At 39.4% G+C, this 20,388-nt stretch overlaps 2 protein-coding genes and 1 long non-coding RNA gene across 3 annotated transcripts in view; 1 reads left to right on the top strand and 2 right to left on the bottom strand.

The window, feature by feature from the left end:
- Nucleotides 1-202: 202 nt before the first annotated feature.
- eaf2 (ELL associated factor 2) lies at nt 203-4,207 on the bottom strand. Its single transcript, XM_063888337.1, has 6 exons — nt 4,010-4,207; nt 3,407-3,501; nt 3,076-3,212; nt 2,576-2,760; nt 2,185-2,436; nt 203-1,984 (listed from the first exon to the last, which is right to left on the bottom strand). The coding sequence occupies exons 1-6, from the start codon at nt 4,110-4,112 to the stop codon at nt 1,941-1,943; spliced, it is 816 nt and encodes a 271-aa protein (XP_063744407.1). The 5' UTR covers nt 4,113-4,207; the 3' UTR covers nt 203-1,940.
- A 4,017-nt stretch (nt 4,208-8,224) lies between these two features.
- LOC134867098 (uncharacterized) overlaps nt 8,225-20,388 on the top strand; it is a 44,505-nt gene continuing 32,341 nt past the window's right edge. Inside the window, exons 1-2 of the long non-coding RNA XR_010166118.1 lie at nt 8,225-8,474; nt 17,755-17,828. This is a non-coding gene — a long non-coding RNA (uncharacterized LOC134867098). The remainder of the gene's footprint in view (nt 8,475-17,754; nt 17,829-20,388) is intronic.
- On the bottom strand, nt 14,469-15,408 carry LOC134867094 (gamma-crystallin M3-like). Its single transcript, XM_063887422.1, has 3 exons — nt 15,259-15,408; nt 14,912-15,154; nt 14,469-14,806 (listed from the first exon to the last, which is right to left on the bottom strand). The coding sequence occupies exons 1-3, from the start codon at nt 15,289-15,291 to the stop codon at nt 14,531-14,533; spliced, it is 552 nt and encodes a 183-aa protein (XP_063743492.1). The 5' UTR covers nt 15,292-15,408; the 3' UTR covers nt 14,469-14,530.

The following is a 20,388-nucleotide window of genomic DNA, read 5'->3' as shown; positions in this document are numbered from 1 at the left end:
AAGCGGGACAAAGAAAAAAAAGCATGCAAACTATAAAACTATTCAAAGCACAATAAAAGAGGAAGCAAGGTGACGTCCAGGATATCCCACAGTGACAGGACGCAACTTCAGGCTCACTATGATCAGAAAGTTATGTAATCACCATGAATCCACATATGATGGCACTAAACATACACAGAGTAAGCAATGCAAAAGCACAAAAAACTATTAAAATCTTTATTTTTCTACAAAGAAATTACTCTCAAATAGTTTACAAATGATTCTCTGAGGCCACCGTTCTCCTTAAGGCTGAAACATTTTAAAGACATCTTCACCAGTCAGCTGGGATGCCAAAATAAAGGCTGAGACATAAACAGCAACTTCCCGTACGCTGAGTCGGCGCGCAACAGGGAACATTGGGCTTGTGACAAAACAAAAAGAAGGCCTGTGTTAATAATTAAAATAACATAAAAGGCACAACAAGTTCTTTAAGACTCACATTGAGGTGCAGCATCAAAGCGTCTTGTTTTGCGCAATACAGTTCATCATACTAACTTGCATTTCCAATTGCTTGGCTTGTGAGATATATATAGAAAATATATTAAGCTTTTCGCTGATGTTCGAGTATATTTTGAAATATAAATAATTAGATTCAAGTATTGCAGGTTTAAAGCTAAAAAGCATGACCCTCACTGAGTCAACTAGGCGCACGTCTTCGCAAGAAATCAGAACTACTTATAAACCGAGATATGCAGTAATCAAGGTTTTGCTGCAATGATCAATATTAATTATCCTAAGCCTTTTGTCCTGAAGCGATACAGAGCATTTCAGCAGATTGTTTTGGTGTTCTGGCCAACAAACTCCGCTCTCATCAACCTGGTGTTCAGTCACAGCAGGCAGTTGTTATATGCCTCAAAACCGTCAATTTAAAAGCGAACTCCTCGCCGAGTGTGAAACAGAACATCGACTAATTTAGCAAGTAGCTGTGAGACTTATTGGAGCATCTAGCGGGTAAAAAGCCAGATATGTATTCTTCAGGTGTTGGTGAAGAACAAATCAGAGCTAAAACGAGGGTGAATATTGGATTCTTTAGTTTGTTTCCAGAGCTAACAATTTAGGATCATTTGTGACTTCCACAGGGTGTGTTATGAAGAAACAGTTTGCTACACTTTAAGTAGATAATGCATTAATGTCAACAGGCCATTCTTTTAATTAATCTAACTTTAAATAAAGAGTGGTTTGTTGTCCTGCAGCTGAGTTTACAAAGCAATAAGCTCTACATCTAACTTAACAACTCTAAAGGACAAAAGTAAAAGGACTGATATAGGTGTGGCTCATCCTGAGAAAAAACACGTCTAATTATTACCTCCATTTAGTTCTTTTTGCATTATTACAGAAAAACAAATTGGTTTTTTTGGCCTGTCAGAGGTCTGTGTTCTCTGCTTGTCTACTATCAGTTGTGACAGATGAATGTTTCCTATAAGAAACGAATGCAGCTAAACTGAAACTATCTACAGAAATCTGACCTAAGGCACGACAAACTATCGTAATATTGCTAAGCTGAAATGCAGGAACTCCAGAGGTGGTTAAGGACGAGTGATTGGTGGGAAAAAACATCCATCTGCACGACATTACCCCGGCTGTCATTCTGCCTCTGATATGCTAAATGTGCACCCAGTGAGATGAAACACTACAGACGGTTCATTATAATTTACTGCTTCTGTTGCACCATCGGTTCACTCTGAAATAAGGCATCCTTGTAACATACAGTTTGCGCACCAGAAAAATAAAGATCACAAAGCAAGAAATGTCACCTAAAAATGAAGTTTGTTGGCGGAGAAGCAACAAATTGTATTTGCTAGCAGAAATGTGAATTTGGGGAAGGAAGTAAGACACTGACAGGTCTGTACCCGGTTCCTTCACTCCTCACTGAAAATCCTCCTGATGTCCGTACAGGTTGTTCAGTCGCTCTCACTGCCGGATTCACTCAGCTGGAGATCACTCTCTGAAACACAGGTACAAAGCAAAATTGACAATTTGATTTAGATACTTAAATACATGAAGCCTGTCATTAAACATCATTATACTCAGTATTTATCTTTGTTTCATTTCACTTTTCAATGTTAACAGTTTGCTGTAAAGATATCTAACAAAAATATTCAGCTTAAATCCATTTGTGTTGGATTGGACAGATGGAGTACTTACTGAGTGTGTTAATGAGTCCTCCTCCACTCTCCTGTTGGCGACTGTTATTGTTGGTGCTGGTGGTGATGATGGGCATGCTGGGCATGCTGGGGTTGGTCGGAGCCGGGGGTGGAGGTGGCGCAGCAGCCCGCTCGTCTTCAGAGTCGCTGTTGCTGGAGCTGTCGTCGCTGCTGGAGGACGAGGAGCTGTTGGAGTCTGAGGAGCTGTCGCCGCTGCTCAGCTGGTCCATGCCCCGTGCCTCTGCCATCAACTCTGTGAACACAAGCATACCAAGATGAAGAAAATAGTGATAGTCATCCCAATTTATGGGCGCACACTAAATAAAAGCAAGCAATCAAACACAATCACTGACTTCTGCAGATTTGCGTAACGTTAAACATTTATACGTCACCTCTCTCGATGTCGTCCATGGGAGATGCCGGGGATGTCTTTTCTTTGGGAGGAGAACTCTTGGAGCTGGCTGAGGTTTTGTTACTGCTGCTGCTGCCGCTGCTACTGCTGCCGGTCTTCACCTGCTGGGTGAGGCGACTGTTCTGTTGCTCTATGCGAGAATGGATCTTACTGCTACCCTCAGCCCTGGGAATACACCATATACATATACAGTTAGCAAAGGCATGCACAATGTTTCTTACACAGTACAATAAAATGTGGACCCAAAAGACCTTCAGTAATATAGCATTAGAAAAGATGTGACAAGGTTATAGTAACATTTAAAATCCGGGCTTTTGAATCGGGCGTTTCTGACATTTTTCACTTCATTAAAACGTATTTAAGCTGTAGAATGGCTGAAGATATTAATAAAAAAGGCACTTTTATTCAAATAAACATCGTAAAATGTTACAAAAAGGAGGAAAGTAGTAACAAAAATGTTGTATCTATCTTTTAACCCACCTGGTCTTCTTCACAGCTATATTGCTGTTGAGTTTTTCCAGTCTGTACTCTCCTGTGTCATGGTTCACAATGAGGATGCACTCTTTCATGTACGGCCTCTTGGACCCCTTGAAGACCGTCACTGGAGCACTTGAACCCTACACAATTTGAATAACACAGGAAGGATTGTCAGTGCAACCTTTTGCAAAGTCATAATGCAGAGTCCCATAGAGTTTCCCACAGAGAGCTTTGACCAGTCAACCAAAAATGTGTATTACTAGTTGATAATATGTCAGTGAAAGCTGAGGCACTAATCCCAAACGAGATTTCATAATGCTCATCAAATACGGACCTCTAAATTGGGCAAAGTAATAGTGACTTGCTCTCCTTTGCCCACTTCAAGTTCCCCTTCACATGATGTATCAATGGAGGCTGGCTTGAAGTCATCTGTAAAAGAAAATTAAGTATTTACACATTTTATACATAATTAATATGGTTATATTAACAACAGTTGCAATATAAATTTGCAGAATTACAAACGACGGTTGGTCCCTTTGTGCTGCAGTTCTCTACCACCACCAGATGGCAGTAGTGCATAGATTGCCGCAATGCTAATATTAGCTTACATTTTGACAGCTGGAGCATCAACGGCTTCAAACAGTTCATTAACAAACTTGTTAGGACGATAAAGAGGAGACAGAACTGTCAACTTACTGAAACGGAAAGGCGGATTCAACATTGTGAAGTAAAGGCTATTCAAATCTGGGTAAATGTCAATCAGCCGCATTCGTATTTTATAGACACAAAGCTAACTAGCATGCTACTGTTAGCTATGTGTATTATAGCCACAAGCTAACTAGCATGCTAGTGTTAGCTATGTATTTTATAGCCACAAAGCTAACTAGCATGCTACTGTTAGCTACTGTAAGAAGACAAGATTCAAAATCCCACTTACATCGCACCGTATGGTAGCCACTTTTAGGGTGTTTCTCGAACGTCTCTCCTAACTTCAAGACGTGTTCTTGGTTGTCAAAGTTGGAGTATGTTGTCCCATTCATTCTGAGAGTTTCATGAGCCGTAAACTTTCTGCTATCCTTTTTTTATCCGATAACCATGTACGGCAGAGCCTTGAACACCTCATTGGTACCGTTAGGTCCCGCCTACTCTTCGTTATGATTGGTCAAGTAGAGCGTTTGCCTGTGTTTGATTGGTTGGATCTCTGTCAATCAGGATTTGGTGACATGGAGCAGCTGTAATGCAAATGTCATTTTTAAAAAAATTCCCAGCACCCAATATTTCCCAATATTTAACCCCAAATAAACAGTAATCTCAGGAATTTTCAATGTATATATTTATGTTTTTTAAATATATTTTTTGAATGTCAGCATACATAAGGATTCTGGTAAATAAATCAATATTTTGACAATCATTGAGCTAAAGTTGGATTATTTGGGAAATGTTGTGAAGATTTTGGACTTTTTTGGACATTTTAAGAATATGTAATACACAAATATTCTATTTGTTAAGCAAAAACTGGGCAGTATTTTAGAAAATGTTAAAAGTATTCAACTTATAAAGCCAGAATTACCTTTAAAATAATATTCTTTCAGAAAAAAATGTCTGCAAATTAGCATTATCCGGAATTATTGTACTGTTTTGATGCATGACAATGCTGTTTGTACCATGAACTTTTTTATTTTGTTGTTTTATTTTTTGTTGTATCTCTGCCATTATATATTTTCTTAGTTTTTCAGTGCTTGTGTTTTTTTTTATTTTGAACTATTATTTCTCACTTTTTTATTTTGAAATATTATTTCTCACTTTTTTATTTTGAAATATTATTTCTCACTTTTTTATTTTGACTTTGTACACCACTTTGACACATTATTTAGAATAAAGGCAATACCGCCATCTATAAATATAATTCCCCACCCTTATCTTACCCTTACTTAGCACAATCCTTCACAAATATAACATAAAGAGTGTTTAAAAATGAATGTCATTGTCCATAGTAAATATAAGTATCTCAACCCATAGGTCCTAATGTTGACAAAGTACCTTTTACACTAAATGAGCAGCATCACTGGTCTGAGCTGCAAACCTAATTACTGAATTATCAAGACTGGCTGAAACGCTGAAGGTCTGGCAGTGAGAGACTAATGAACTGCAGCAGAAACACTTACTGACTGCAGCTCCAGGCTCCACAGGCTGCAGGGTCTCTGAGCCCCTCCAGTCCTCTAGTGAAAATAATCTGTTTTCCTTTCTTTAAACTGTTAATGATTCCTAAGCCTTAAATTCCTGCCCTCTCTGCACTTTACTGAGGCCATATGCTCTGCGGCCTTCAAGGATCTACATCTAAAACAAGGGGAATGTGGAGATTACACAAGCGTATTATCACCAGTTTGTCACTCTGTGGTTTTCCTGTCCACAAAAACAACACTATGCTATATCGGCGGGTGAGAAGTAAGGTATTGGAAGAAGATTGGTTTAGGAGACATATTCTAAAATAGAAAAAAGCAACAGACCGGTAATAAATAGCTTAAAATGAGATTCAAAATCAGCCCACTCTTTCACCTTTGAGCCATGACCTACAGTCTAGGCGTAAGAATGAGAGCAAGTGTCATCCTCTGCAACAGAATTAGGAGTATAGCATGTAGAAATGGGGTAAATGAAGTAAAGTTTATAATACACTGACTACATTTAAAACAATGCATGAAATAGGTTAATATTTTATAGTGTTCTCCTTTGTTGGGGGTTATGGAGGGCTACATGAAAAAATACAAATAATAACAATAATAACACAAAAAACAGGATTTTTTTCCAGGCAATCTAAATAAAATAAAATAAAAATAAAATAAAAATAATTATTAATTTCACGTGATCTAAAATAACATTTGTAAAAAATAACAGAGGATTCATTTATTTCAGGCAATAATAAAATATAACAAAACTAAAAAATGAATCATTTGTTTTCTTATGTTTTGGGTGATTATAATCCTATTTATTATTATTCTAGTGCTTTGTTGACCAAACTTGATCGCAACAAGAGGCGTCCTGTTTCACTGTATCCGTGTCTCTTGTGAGCAGAAAGCAGCAGGGGTCTGTTTCCATGGACCGAGGCAAACAGTGGCTGTCCTCCGGTGCTATCGGTTACCGCGGTGGTTGCCCTTGGACTGCAGGAGGTGAAGTTTTCTGTTTCCAAGCAACTATCCATTATTATTAACAACACTGAGGGGGGAGCCACAATACAGAGTTCCCAGGTTGTAAGATAGTAGCAGCAGTGAAAGACAGATCCTCCTGTGTGCCGGCCTCCTTCTGTTGTCTGCAACGGTGGAAGAAGTTCTCAGATTTTGCAATAAAGTAAAAGTAGTTTACGTTTAAGTACTTTAAGGGGCCCAATTATGCTTTTGGAGTATTCCCTTTCCTGTTGTGTGTTATTTAGGTTTTTGTGCATGTAAATGGTCTACAAAGGCTAAAATCCCAAAGATCGCTCCAGAGTTTTCTCTCCCTGCTTGAACTGTCTTCAGGTTAACGTATATTAAAAGCTTTACCATGCAAATATCAAAAAAATCAAGAAACCCTTTATACATCCCACTGATCATGAATAAATGTCCCCTTTGTTACAGCAAATTCTTATAGTCAACATATGAGATTTAGAGGTAAGCATGCATTATTAAAATCCAATAAGTACACATGAGATTACTTTAATTAGAAGCAGCATTATGGAGTATACGAAAAAGAAGAATAAACAATCTCAATTGTAAATAATGGATCCTCGATCAGCCTGTCTTTGCGTTGACACACTTATATCAGAATCATATACATTAAAATATTGGATTATCATTAATGATGCTTTGGTGCGACACTGATTAAAGTGCTGGTATATAAATGTTAATACGTTTTTGATCTTGCTGTATAATTGCAAGTTAGATAGAATATGTAATGGTGTTGTCATGTGTTTACACGCCCAGGGACTGCAGATGGAAATGAGCTCATAGTGAAATCTGGCATAAATCATCTCTGCTCTTTGAGATTAATGTTTTATGCATGGTGTTGTTTAATAAACACTAATAAGTCATGTACAATTCTTGGCCAGATCTCTCGTGGTAAAGAAGCTGTTAACTGATAAATAAAGGAAGACATTCTGCACTTTATATACATAAAGATATAAGTGAGATTGTTTTTGTGCAAATGACTCTAATCAGGGTTTTGTTTGACTTTTGAGTTCATGACTTTGCCTATAAAGTGTCTAAAAATGTGAGGTTGTATTATGTTTCATTGAACTGCATTCAATGGCACTAGTGTCATTGTTATTTCTATTGTGATGATTTCAAACAGACATGTACAGGAATAATCCATAGGCTGAAGTGAATATATTACAGTCAAACATTGAGGTTTTACTTACCTATCTATTCCATAATCAGAACCAATTATCAATGCATTTTCCCATCAGTATCAGTACTCAATTCACTTTAAAAAATATATTTTTGGTTGAAAAGAAGAGCAGACACACCCGGCTCAGACCGGCCTCTGAATGCTGGATGATGGAGAGAAAACACACCACCATGATCTGAGGCTCTCCACCATGAGAGGCTCCAGGGGGGGTGAGGAGGGACATATGGGCTGAGTGAGACCACAGCCAGCCCTTTACCTCTGAGCCAATCAGGAGCGGAGTGGGAGCGCTTGTCCTATGGTAAGTGCTGCCTTCACTGGCTGTCGGAAATAGAAACGCAGGTATTTTGGCATTCTCTAAAAATACGATTGTTTACGATGCAATTTGCTTTTATAACGTAACGTAGGTAGAGTCAGTCAAATGTGTCTCTGAAACAGAACAGCCCCTTAAGCATAAGTCAGGGCCACACACAACCTTATCATTAACTTACTATTACTACATTTTGTCATTAGGACCTATTTGAAAATCTTGTTTTCTAGGAAATGTGCATGTTTTGTTTTTATGATCCACTGCCTTTCTAAACAAAAAGAAGCCAAATAAACATTTATTAACAAACTATAAAACACGACACAAAATGTTCTCTAATAACTTCTTAACCCGACTACTACTATCAACCTTTTGAGTGAAGGAGGAAGACATATTCCACGTGTAAAATTAGGAGTGTCTATTGTACGAGTCCCACCTGAACGCAGCATTGTTCCCAAGGAGAACCCCGCAAAGCAGAGAGGTCGTGAATCCGGGATCGTCCGGTAAAACCCTTCAGACCTACATCTAGGAAGGACAGAAATAAATAAATGAACCAGCAGCCTTTGAGTGATTTAATCTCGGTGCCGGTTACCGGAGCCCGGAGTGTGAGCCTCATCAGATCCGGTCCTGTGAGGAGGAGCGAGCCTTCAACCTGCTCCACTATCTGGATCTGGATCCCTCTGAGGGGAGGGAGGTGAAGGGGTCCTGAAAGTAACTCTGAGTAAGTAATGCAATGATTATATTTTGCATTTAAATGAAAAGACAAATGCCTGGTAGAAGGAGGCAGTTTTACCAGCCAACCTCACCTGAGGTATTCCTGGTGTGTTTGTGGTCTGTGATTGAAAGCAGTGTTAATACACAGGCTGCATGTCTAGGAGCCCAGTTTTCTGTATCTCTGCAACCTGTCATTGCTTTTTGTTCTGCACATATCATTGTTTTGCATCTCAGAGGTGGTTTCTGTATTGGTATATTTGTACTTTTTAAAAAAATATCAAATATTTTAAGATTTTCAAGGGTTTAAGTATGACAGTATTCAGCCATTGAACACAATGTGGCACAGCAGTCAGAGAAATATACAACCCTCCAGCAGTTTCCCCTCAAATCTGAAAGAAAAGAATACATGAATACCTACATAAAATATGATAATAACAATAATAATAATAATAATAATAATGATAAACTAAAACTAAATGATCATATTCATATGCATAGTATGATGACAAGTATAATAAATACATAAATCTAAATATATGAATATAATGATCTACCTCTGGCACAATAGAAGTGTTAGTGTATAAAGGGAACCTCTTGATGTTGTCAAATCTGTTAAAAAATAACCTATAATCTCAAACATATTTACATAAATTGCTTATAGAAATGATATATTTATACTTTGCAAATTTCTTGGACTTTGCTGTGAAATATATTGTCAACCACATGTTTCCCTGTTGAGAATGACTCTTTAATCTCCACTTTTTAATGCACAAGAAGTCCTTAACGGGCTTAACCATTGAGTGTTTCAACATTGGATGGTTGAAAGCTCCCTAACAGCTACTAATAAAAATCAGACTGACAAACATTCTACAGTAGTTTTTATAAATGAGGATTGAATGATTATTTGATTATCCAAATCTCTTGATTAAATCTCTTTGGATAGACTAATCTAATAATTGACTAAAACTAATCTAATCTTCATTGTGTTGTTTCAGTTGCTCAAAGCTCAGGCTGCACCACAAATGACGCCCACACTAAATAACATAACTTCATTACCTGAACAGGAGAAGGAAACAGCTGCCAGGTTGAACTCTCCTTACCTCAGGGATTTTTTTCAGTCTCAAACAATCATAATGGTGTCTGCAGGCATAATTTTATTTTAAAACAAGCTTAGAAGAGGAGATTTCTGCCAGTCGATATGATTTATACTCTAGGGTAAAACCATAAAGCAGTAGAAACAAGTCAGTGTTTGTCTTTATTTTCTTTCCATGTGATGCTATTAAGTAAGTGCAGTATCAAAGCACTGTAGTGATTCCCTTAAGGGAGTCCCGTCTCCCGAGTCCCTTAGTGCTACATTTCTGGGGATGACTGGCTGCAGCAGGCAGGTGCATCCAAGCCATGATGGGAAATGCCTCTGGGGCTGATGGGAGTGCTGGCTGACGTCCAGGCAGCAATCAGATAATGTAAAGGAATACAGTAAATTTGTGTTATTTGCAGTAGCAGCCATCTTCCAGGAATGGAAAATACCTTATAATGAACCTCGGGCTCGCTTCACATGAATACTTGATGAAAACTGACTCTGTTGAGTGTTTCATTGAGGGTCACATGACTGGAACACCACTTGAATTTGTCATGGGGGCTTTCATAAAGGACGTGTATGAGTGCACCTGGAAGCACGTTAGCTGGCATAATGTTCTGCTGTGTTTTGTTTTAATCAGAAGCGATCAGCTCATTAAGACGAATGGATTATTTATCTCTTGTAAACACTAATTGTAAACGTCTTCTCCATTTTCATCTCGATCGTGTGTGGAGGAATTTCACCAAGGCTTCTCCGTTATTTTAAATGAAGATATCGTTTTGGTGGAATTTGATGCATTCATGGACAAAAGATGTCATACTGTTATCAGGGGTATTGCTGATAAGCCAAGCAGCTGCCATGGAGGTCATTTCATGTGTACTGTATCTGAAAAATGTGCATTTTGGGCCCTATTCTGCTCATTTTCAGGTTCACGTTTTTATTTTGTGCCTCTACTTCGACATGGTAACATGCATTAATGTTCTAAAACGTCTTTATTTTTTCTCATACTTGGTAGAAAACATATCGCAGAAATGAATTTACTCGCTGGGCATTTTTTATTTCACTTCGTACTGCACATGTCAGACAGACTAATCTCCACCTCTGGATCTCATAGATTTTCCTGCACAGTGTTTCTGTGTTGCTCCTTATCTGAGCTCAACATGGACCTAATCAGTGAGGTGAGGCGATAAAAAAGGTCAAGCTGTGGACCTGCCGACTATTACAGTTTCCTGACCACCCACACACACACACACACACACACACACACACACACACACACACACACATCTACTGTAAACAGGAGTCAATAATTAGGTTCAATGAGACGGGTCGATCAGGCAGTCTGAGCCCACAGATCTGTGTGTCAGGGGCCCTGGGGCCTTCTGATGCTAATGTATTCCCAGGCATTGTAAAGTAGTGTTTTTGTTGTGGAGCAAGATCAGCATGGTTGGACAGAGAATAATTACCTTCTATTAACTTATTGGCTGAGCTCAGGTGTTTATTTTTTTTGGTCTATCGAATTCCATTTACTTAACTCTTAGGCTAAGTAATTCATTGCTGCGGTCATTAGGATTAAGGTCATATTGTATGTCATGAGCTGTTTTTTACACAGAAATCAAATAAGGTTGGATGATAAAGCACTCTGTTTGCCTTTACCTACAAAAACACTACAGGAACACCTGATACGTCATAGCTGGTCAGCTAAGAGATGTCCCGCCCCTTAGTCTATCACGTTCAATGTGTTGGAGCGCTAGCCAATACAAGCGCAAGTGTAACATAGTAATGTCACTATGTTACAGACGTAAACAAAGGAGTCCAATGGAGGCGTTTTAGGCAGGGGGGGAGTGTGTGGGAGAGAAACTCCCTTTGGAGGGAACATATGGATTTTAGCCTTTTGAAGACCATTTACATGCACTAAAAGTTATATAACAAACTACAGCAAAAGGGAAACCCTGAAAAGCCTAATAGGGCCTCTTTACACATCCTGATACAAATGACACACAAACCTCACCTTTGCTTGAATTAAATCAGACTTATCTCAAATGTAATTGTATATAAAGCTGCTTCTTTTTTACATGCAGGGAAGTTAACATTTTCAAAATGGCAAATGGAGTCCAGACAAAAGTATGTGGAAACCCTCCACTCTGCTCTTGACATCAGTCAAAAGGCACTCAGCCCCCTCTAACTGTATCTCTACAACGAGAAGAATGCAACCTTGACTCAAGACCATGGAGATTACTCTCAGATAAAAAAGGAAAATCTGAAGAAATAAATTATACACTTGCTGGAAAAGACTGGTCTGATGATAAGGTTGGTGATAGCATCTCATTTGGAGAATTTCATCGAGGAATTCTGACAATGAAGTCCACAACAACATGATGGGAGTTAGTTCAAGGAGGCAAATCATCATCGAACCTCCAACATTGAGCCCTTTGTCCCCTAAGAAGCTCCTTTGTTCTGGTGTCCTGCCTGCAGGATAAACTGTAACTCATCCCCCTGTGTGCCGTTAGAACATCAGTCACAGCTGCATGCACATCCCCATGAAGCCAGTATGACTGACGGTGTGTCTGTGAGAATCTGTGTGTGTGTGTGTGTGTATGTGTGACCGGTCCTCCCCCCATTTACAAACAAACACACTCAACAAAAGGCGCTGTGGGTGGATGACAGTCTGGAGTCTCTACCCTGATTATGGACAACCACTAATTACCAGTGCAGTAATTAAGAATCAGGCAGCTGTGGCAACAATAAACTGCTTCTGGGAGACCATGGAGAAATGCTGCTGCGGAGGGTGAAACTGTTTATTACGCCCCTTTAACGCTGCATGTGCAGACACCCTCAAAATCTGCCTCGGAGACACGCTGTGGAGGAATAGTCAGGGAGATAATCAGGTCTTTTGTCATTCCCTTACCAGTGTTTAACCTCAGTTAAAAACATCATGGGGTTAAAGCAGCGTTATAAGGGCTTATTAACTTGCGCTCCAACACATTGTACGTGATTGGCTAAGGGGCGGGACATCTCTCAGCAGTTGACCAATCAAAACAAAGATGGCCAGCACAGCAGACTGGGCTCTGGTTTCCGACAGAGGGTGAGAAGAGTTGCTGCAGCTCCGGCAGTATGAGAAAAATAAATAGCTCTGTTTTTGTTAACAACTTTTTATTGTTATATTTGATTAATTCATGTTAACAGAAAAGAGCATGTATACACACACAGATATCGTTTGAAATTAAACTTAAATAAATTCATGGTATATTGTGCATGTACATACACCCGGTAATTTGCAAATAATATACATATACCCATACATATATATACATTAACTTAGACTGGCATTACATGCACAAGCAGATACAGATGTACACCTGCACATACGTATGCAAAACGTAATCCTATATACTTATAAACATGCATGCACACATACTTACATATGCACACACGCACGAACGTACGCATGCACAAAAGCATGCACGCACACACATACACACAATACAAGTATATTCAGTACCCTTAAAAAATAAAGAGTTTTTTGAACATTAAAGCCTGGAGACATGTCACAGTAGAGGCACTAAATCCAAAAAGGAACCTGGAAATTAGCATATGAGAAAACCCCAAAAGCATAATAGGGCGTCTTTAATATTGTTCAGTGAGAGAGGGATTTACCACAAGCAAGTCTGAGTAATTCAGTGCCGTATACAGCATATAAAGCTGCTATTCCTTTCTCAAAGTGAAGGCTGAAGTGAAAAAGAAAACTCGAGGCGGACTAGAGAGCAGGAAGGTCACCTGATAAAATGCTAATATGAGCGCTTAGCATCCGTGCTATGTCAGGGTTTGTTGGCTGAGAGAATTCTTCATATACACACACATGCCGTACAATTCTTTCTCACACACACACACACACACACACACACACACACACACACACACACACACACACACACACACACACACACACACACACACACACACACACACACACGCCTCAGCTTTGAAGGACATTGATAGTTTATCAGAACTTCTTGTCTACAAACGTACTCTAACCATGACTTTTTACACGTTTTTTCAAGGCTTAATATGCATTTCGTGGTTGTTTGATATGCAGACATAGTCCCCAGGGATGTATATACTTCAGTAGTTTAATATATGTTTGACATAATTATTTAACAGGTATAAGTTTGCAGCGTTACTCTCATTATCTCCAGATTGTTCAATTCATAATTTTAAAACCAGCAGCTGAAAGAAGCCAAATACATTTACCCATTTCCCGATGTCTGCAGTGCATTCCCTGAGAGGTGTCACCTTCTCTAATGTGGCCTTCATCCCGTAATAGTATTAACTGGATTAGCGTGCATAATCCTTTCAGGTTTATTACTCTGGCAGTATTAGCATACAGTAATACAAACTGTGGCTGGTGATGAGTGCACACTGATAAACAAAAAACAGGTTTGGTACATTCTCACAGGACTGGGTACATTGTGGAGGAGGATAATTGACTCTGTCCTAAACATTCTCATTAAAAGACAATAGTTTATTGCCTTTTTCAGCCAAATATGACACATTTGAATTGTTTTGTAACCAATAGGAGCACAGAATTTGTTAGCAACACCTGAAAGTAGTGATGTTTTTTTACTAATTATAACTTGTGCTGTGACAGCAGTGAATTATGTAATAGTTTATTAAAAACAATAGTATTTGGTGTCATTTTTATTTAATCAACTAAAGTTTTCCCACATATCTTCTACCCAGTATATTAATCCGTCCTCCGTTATTCTCTGTTTGGTTTTTAGTACATTTTGCAACACATTTCTCAGCAGATATAAAACATGTTAGGATCAAAATATCCTTGCTCATAGTTACAAAAAATCTTATCTAATTATTTTTCATTCATTATAAGTCATTATAACAGTTGGACAATAAGCATGACAGAAGTTCAATTCAAGGTGATTTTTTTATTTGACATTTGATCATTTCAGTGAACATTCAGTGAACATTTAGCAGGAGTCGGTGATACGCCTCATGCTCATGAACTTCATGCCGCTCATGCCCATGTCCCTGAAGCTCCTGTACTCTCCGGGCCTCATGTACATCATCCTGCCTCTGTAGTTGGCCTGATCGTACATCAGCCAGTGGCCGTCCATCACGTTGCAGGACTGGCAGTCGTTCATGCGGTAACGGTCCATGATGTTGTCACAGTCCTCCATCATCTCGTGCATCTGACCACCGAAGTTCTCCCTCTCGTAGATCCTCATCCTGTACTGTCCTCTGTGCTGTTTTTTTGGGAGAATAATTACAAATTAATGATTTCATCTCAAGCGTTGTGGTGTAGTCACTGATAGTAGAATTGACAATTGCAGTTGCTTCTTTATACCCACCATGGGGATCATACGGCAAGACTTGATGCAGTCCCTCATTCCCATCATGCTCATGTAGTCGGAGTACTCGCCCCTCCTCATGAAGTACTGGTTTCCCATGTAGTTGTTGCGGTCGTACACCATGAAGCAGCCGCTCTCCACCCTGCAGGACTGGCACCTGCTCAGGTAGGAGGTCATGTCAGAGCAGTCATTCATGCACTCATAAGAACGACCCTGGAAGTTCTTCTCCTCGTAGAAGATGATCTGAAAGAAGGGAATTGTAATGGTTAGAAATAAATGAGCAAGGTATAAATGGTGATATTACAAACAGTTTTTTATGCCTATTACAAAAAGACTTCTAAAAGTACCTTGCCCCTCATGTTCATGCCGGTGTTGCTCATGTTTGCTGTAGATGAGTTGTTGCTCCTGAACTGCTATCCTACCTTGTTAACCCTTTGCTTTTATACCTGTTCAACGTAAAGAATGAGTGACTCCTCCCCCTCAGAGAACCCCCTATTCAGCAACTTACCATTGAAGCCAACAGAATGCAGAGACTTAGTACATTTTTCAGGGACCTGGTACTTTGTAGTAGAGGACAACTGAAGTGACGCTTCACAATGTCCTAACAAAGAGACTAGCATTTTCTTTGCCTTTTTTCCCCAAATATGACACATGCTAGATGTTTCTTTATGTTGACCAATAGGAGCAAATAACTGTAAACAAAGGGGACAAATAATGATGTGGGTGTTGCTAGGGGGGAATTGTGAAACAGGAAACACACTGCTTTATACAAACTGATTGTCCTTTTACATTTACATTATTTGTATCCCTAAAATGAACAAAGCAATGAGATTTTCCGATTGGATTTCAGTGTATTGCAGTGAGAAGCTGGCAGACACACATGTATGATATTTACATGTTTGGTTCAACAGGACAATCTCCACATAATAACACCACCACTAATGATGTTTTAAGCCTGAGTAAAAAGCTAATGTTAGGTCATAAACGAACAACATCACCACTGCTAAGCTAAAGGCAGCTAATGCTCAGCAGTCTCATTTAGTCACTGGTTGCACTTTTTACGACACATAGAAGCTTTGGTCATTCACCAGTGGGATGAATTTACTGATGTATATCTTATGCTGTAAACCTGAAACAATAGCTTGTGTTAACCACAGATCCTTATTTCAGGCCTCTGACCAAAAACATGTTTAAGAAACCTGTTAAATGAACTCTGTATTCGTGGTGTTTAATCTGTGACTCTTAGACTCAATAACCTACACGAAAACACAATTGTTTGTTCTCTTTTTCATGCTAGAAAAACTATATTTATTTTGGGGAAAAACCCAGACATCCACTGGCTAAAAAACCTCTCTCATGTCTGGCCGTGGAGAAATTAGCCTTTGCTTTAAAAGGAAAGTCTGATACTTTCTATTTCTTCATTTTTTGATTGATTCACGTTGTCTTTCTTTAGATTTATTACTTACTACTAATATTCTGTATATTTCTGTGTGTTTAGAAATATATATTGTTACATGGTATACTGTTTGTTGTATTTAATTTATTCTTATTTGGGGGAAGGGAAATGTCTTTAAGGGTCGCAACAAATCAACTTTGAGAGCAGGGGAATTGTTAGTGTTTTAGGGCTCTTTCCTGCACCACTCTATATATTTCTAGCATCACCTGGAAACCTGCTTTGTGTAAAGTGACTGTGAGGCAGGTTTCCAGTAGGTCAGACAAAAGAGGGGAGGTGGTTACTTTGAGTTAGCTCAGCAGGCAGCGGCTGCAGTTTCCTGTCAGTGCAGTCGTTTTTTAAAAGCACCTCCTCGCTGATCGCCTGTGGCAGGGTAAAAGCTCCCTCAAAGCGTGACCTCTCCACCCATCATCCGTGTAACCATGAGTGAAGTTGCAGACAGAGCTCCAGCTGTGTCCGCTCTCCATCCACATCAAACCCTTCTCCTCTCCTTCACTAATAACCGTTTGTAGCTTTTTCTGCACCTCTTTTTCCCTTTCCTGTCTCCACGCTACATGCTCTAATGTTCCTGTCTCTTGTACTTGTTGTTGTCCAAACTTACATTTATCTTGCTGCCTTTTCTTTGCTTCTCTGTTTTAAATCTTTTATATTCTCAACACTCACAAAATGATACAATACTGAAACCTACATTTAAGATAAGATAAGATAAACCTTTTATTGAAACACAGGGAGGTGTTCCCACTAGGAATAAGTAGAATACCATAAAATAAAAAAGTGACAGTATATGTTAAATATATACATATAAGTGTGAAATACATACGAGTCTTAGGTACATAAACAGTTCAGGTTGTTATGAGTTTTATTAGGGAATTAATCCTTGATTGTGGCGCCTGAAGGCTACTGGCACAAAAGACCACTCAACTCAGACTCAGACCAAAAAACAGTCAACAAAACAGCAGCAGTAACAAAGTAGTGCGCGGTAAACGAGTGTAAACACGTATTCTGTTATACAAATGTCTATAGTTATTACACTAAATGAGTCCTCTGTCAATGCTATGGGGACTAGTCCGTAGCAAATGTATCAAGAGTTCCTCCATGTGATAATCCCTCCAGTGGCAAAATGGACATCAGATTTTCAAACCAGGGGGATCTTCATCCAAACATTTCTGTAATATTGTGAGGCATGCAGCTTGGAAAGCAATTTGAAGAATGTGTCTGCGTTCATAATCCTAATCCGAGAAACATATGATATGGATTGAGATATACATCTGTCACATTTTTTGTACCGAGGCTCTCTTTGCAACAAACACAACCATCCTCTGACAAACTTTGGAGCCAGTGCTAGCAACAAACACTTTAAATGCTAAAAGAAAATGTTGTTTTCCCTCAGGTATCAAAATTCAAGAACCCCTGTGTTACCTGAGGACGGCCCCATCACTTTGTCAGCGCTCTGAAGCTTTAAAGGTAAGATTTCAATTTCATTTTTGTATTTAATCATTTACAAGCCACAGTAATAGTCCAATAACCATCACACAAGTATCACATTTCTTTATGGTTCTTATTAAAATCACCAGGGAAATATTTCATTAGAGTGAAACCCAATAAAGAGCATTTAAGATCTCACGCTGTTTAACCTGGCTCTCCATCCAAAACTGTTTCATATTATCACCCAATCTGATTTTATGATATCCGTAAAACCACAACACAGCAAGTTATCTAATGGAGACCAAATAATCAGACAGTAGCTGTTTCTAAATCTCTTATAACAACAAGAATCTCATAAATCCCTCCCTCTGGCTAAGCCTCATAAGTGCCGTTCTACAAAAAACAAATCCCAGAAAAAAACAAAATAGCATTCTGACTGCTGAGTGCTTTTTTGCCCGTGAGCATTTCTCTTAAAGAACCAGGAATAAACACGCCACGCAGTGAGGTATTGTTCTCTCAGGTTTTCCATCTTTATAGTGAAGGCTTTGGCATTTCACCGGCAAAATATATTCCCCTCAGAGCAGATTGATCCCTGTGTGTGGTTTTTTTTTCATGTGTGTTTTCGAGCCAGATGCAGAATGTTAATGAGCTTGAGAGCCTCGCTGTTGCTCTACCTGACAGTTTGACGGCCTCTGCCTGTGTGTGTGTGTGTGTGTGAGTGGGTGTGTGTGTGTGTGTGTGTGTGTGTGTGTGAACATGTATTTATGTCCACAACCTTCCTGTGGACTATTAGGAAATCAGAGCACTTTTTACCAGTAAGAAGGATAATCCTGAGAGCTGCTGAATCGGCGTGTTGAGCAAAGAGGTTGGTTAGTTGATCAGCGGCGTCCCAGAGGAAGCTGAGCTCACTCTCTCTGTGTCTGCCTCGCCTTTAGCTGTTTGGTTGGTAAAATATGGATTAATCTTCTGGTCAGAGCACCCCCCCCCCCCCCCCCTCTGTCTGTCTCCCCCATGAAGTGCTGAAATAGACATTTTATCAGACTATGTTCTAGGAAAGGTCACCTCCCTTTATCCTCTTTTTTTCCGGTTAAATATTCTCTCTATTGTTTGTCTTCACATAAATCCAGGGACCAGGGATGGGTAGCATATTGTAAATCATGTGTACATTTCTGTGCTGCAAACAAATGGACTATTGTGAGTTTTATGTCACATTTCTATCATAGTTTCACAAGTTAAATGATGAGTGTTACAAGTACATGTACGAACAAGGAGTATCAGTAGTGTGACCACCTGTAGCTAGGAAATCAGTCTGTGTGTGTGTGTGTGTGTGCGTGTGTGTGTGTTTTGTGGGTTAATAGCAAGCTGACGGTTTGTAATTCATGCAAGAATAATAATTTAAATTAAAGGATGCATTATTTGTTAGAGTTGTCTACGGTGGCCGACAGGTGCCAACGCATTACAAAGGCCCAAAACATTCCCATTTGGAGAAACGCGATGCAGTTTAAAAACGATGCAAATACAAAAACACATGCCAATGAGGAAACATCTTGCCCAAAAATGCTGCATAAAAGAAACGCTGCAAATACAAAACACTTCAAGAAGCTTAAAACAAAACGGAAACCAGGGGACAGTAAAAAGTGTGTAACACTGCCTGAATTATTGCGTACTTTTCTATCACATGGCCAGCTTCTAGCAGCGTTTCATTTAGGATACGATGTTAGCTACTCCCTCTGGAGGCAACTGTGGGATTCAAGCCTTTGAATAAAATGTACAAGCACAAATACCTATGAAACGGAAAGGGCAACACAGCAAATTAGGGCCTCTATAAAGAAGAAGTTATTTCAGATAAGGTAAATTTAAATGCACAGCAGCTTCAGTGTCATCAATTATCTGTCCATGTTTAACATTAGAAGCTTCTTTCTATGGTAACAGCTTCACTGGTTACTGCGCCCTTTCATCCAGAGATAGCCCAAGGTCTGCTCTAATGGCTTTTCCATGTGACGTTATTCAAAGTGCAGTGACTTTGTTGGCTTTCCTTAGACCCCTTTGTTATGTCACCTTGGTTGCACGCTCTTGAGCGTTATTGTGTTTTTCGCAGACATGCACCTCAGCCTCCTGCAGGATCACTGCCTCCTGCAGTTCCCAGAGCTCTCCTGATGCCTTCCCTCTTCCCAAGAACAGCATAATTGAGATTCAAAAAGCCTTTCCTGCATTATAGAACAGCCAGCCCCTTCTATTCATGTGTAAATGCTGATGATTCATAGTATACCGTATGCCGTAGCATCCTACTATTACTATGAAGATTGGCTGTACTTTGATGGCTAATGTGTTTCTATTTCCGCCTCCCACGCAGCACACTCTTTAGGAGCTCTCGGGAAAAGAGGAATAACATTGATCTCTGCGTTTAAGAGGCTAATCTCCCCTTGATTAAATGTGATCCAGCCAGTACATTCGGTCCGATGCACCATCTGCAGATACGTTGCACAGATGCATTGACAACAACCCCGTGCTTACTGTATCTACTGAGCCGGTTAATTTAGGCTGAATATTAAGAGAGGCGTCCATTTCGCAGATGAATGAAGCCCGGTGGTATTTCTGC

This window comes from Eleginops maclovinus, chromosome 7, assembly GCF_036324505.1.
Source record: "Eleginops maclovinus isolate JMC-PN-2008 ecotype Puerto Natales chromosome 7, JC_Emac_rtc_rv5, whole genome shotgun sequence".
Lineage (NCBI taxonomy): Eukaryota > Metazoa > Chordata > Actinopteri > Perciformes > Eleginopidae > Eleginops > Eleginops maclovinus.
This window is presented reverse-complemented; position numbering and strand designations above follow the sequence as displayed.

Bases quoted from the DNA above. Each gene is read 5' to 3' on its own strand.
- eaf2 (XM_063888337.1), bottom strand. From the start codon at position 4,112: ATGAATGGGACAACATACTCCAACTTTGACAACCAAGAACACGTCTTG. The intron at 3,213-3,406 runs GTCCGTATTTGA...CAAATTGTGTAG, and splicing joins TTACTTTGCCCAATTTAGAG to GGTTCAAGTGCTCCAGTGAC. The intron at 1,985-2,184 runs GTAAGTACTCCA...CCTGTGTTTCAG, and splicing joins AGGACTCATTAACACACTCA to AGAGTGATCTCCAGCTGAGT.
- LOC134867094 (XM_063887422.1), bottom strand. From the start codon at position 15,291: ATGAGCAACACCGGCATGAACATGAGGGGCAAG. The intron at 15,155-15,258 runs GTACTTTTAGAA...CCCTTCTTTCAG, and splicing joins GCATGAACATGAGGGGCAAG to ATCATCTTCTACGAGGAGAA. The intron at 14,807-14,911 runs GTGGGTATAAAG...CCAAAAAAACAG, and splicing joins CTTGCCGTATGATCCCCATG to CACAGAGGACAGTACAGGAT.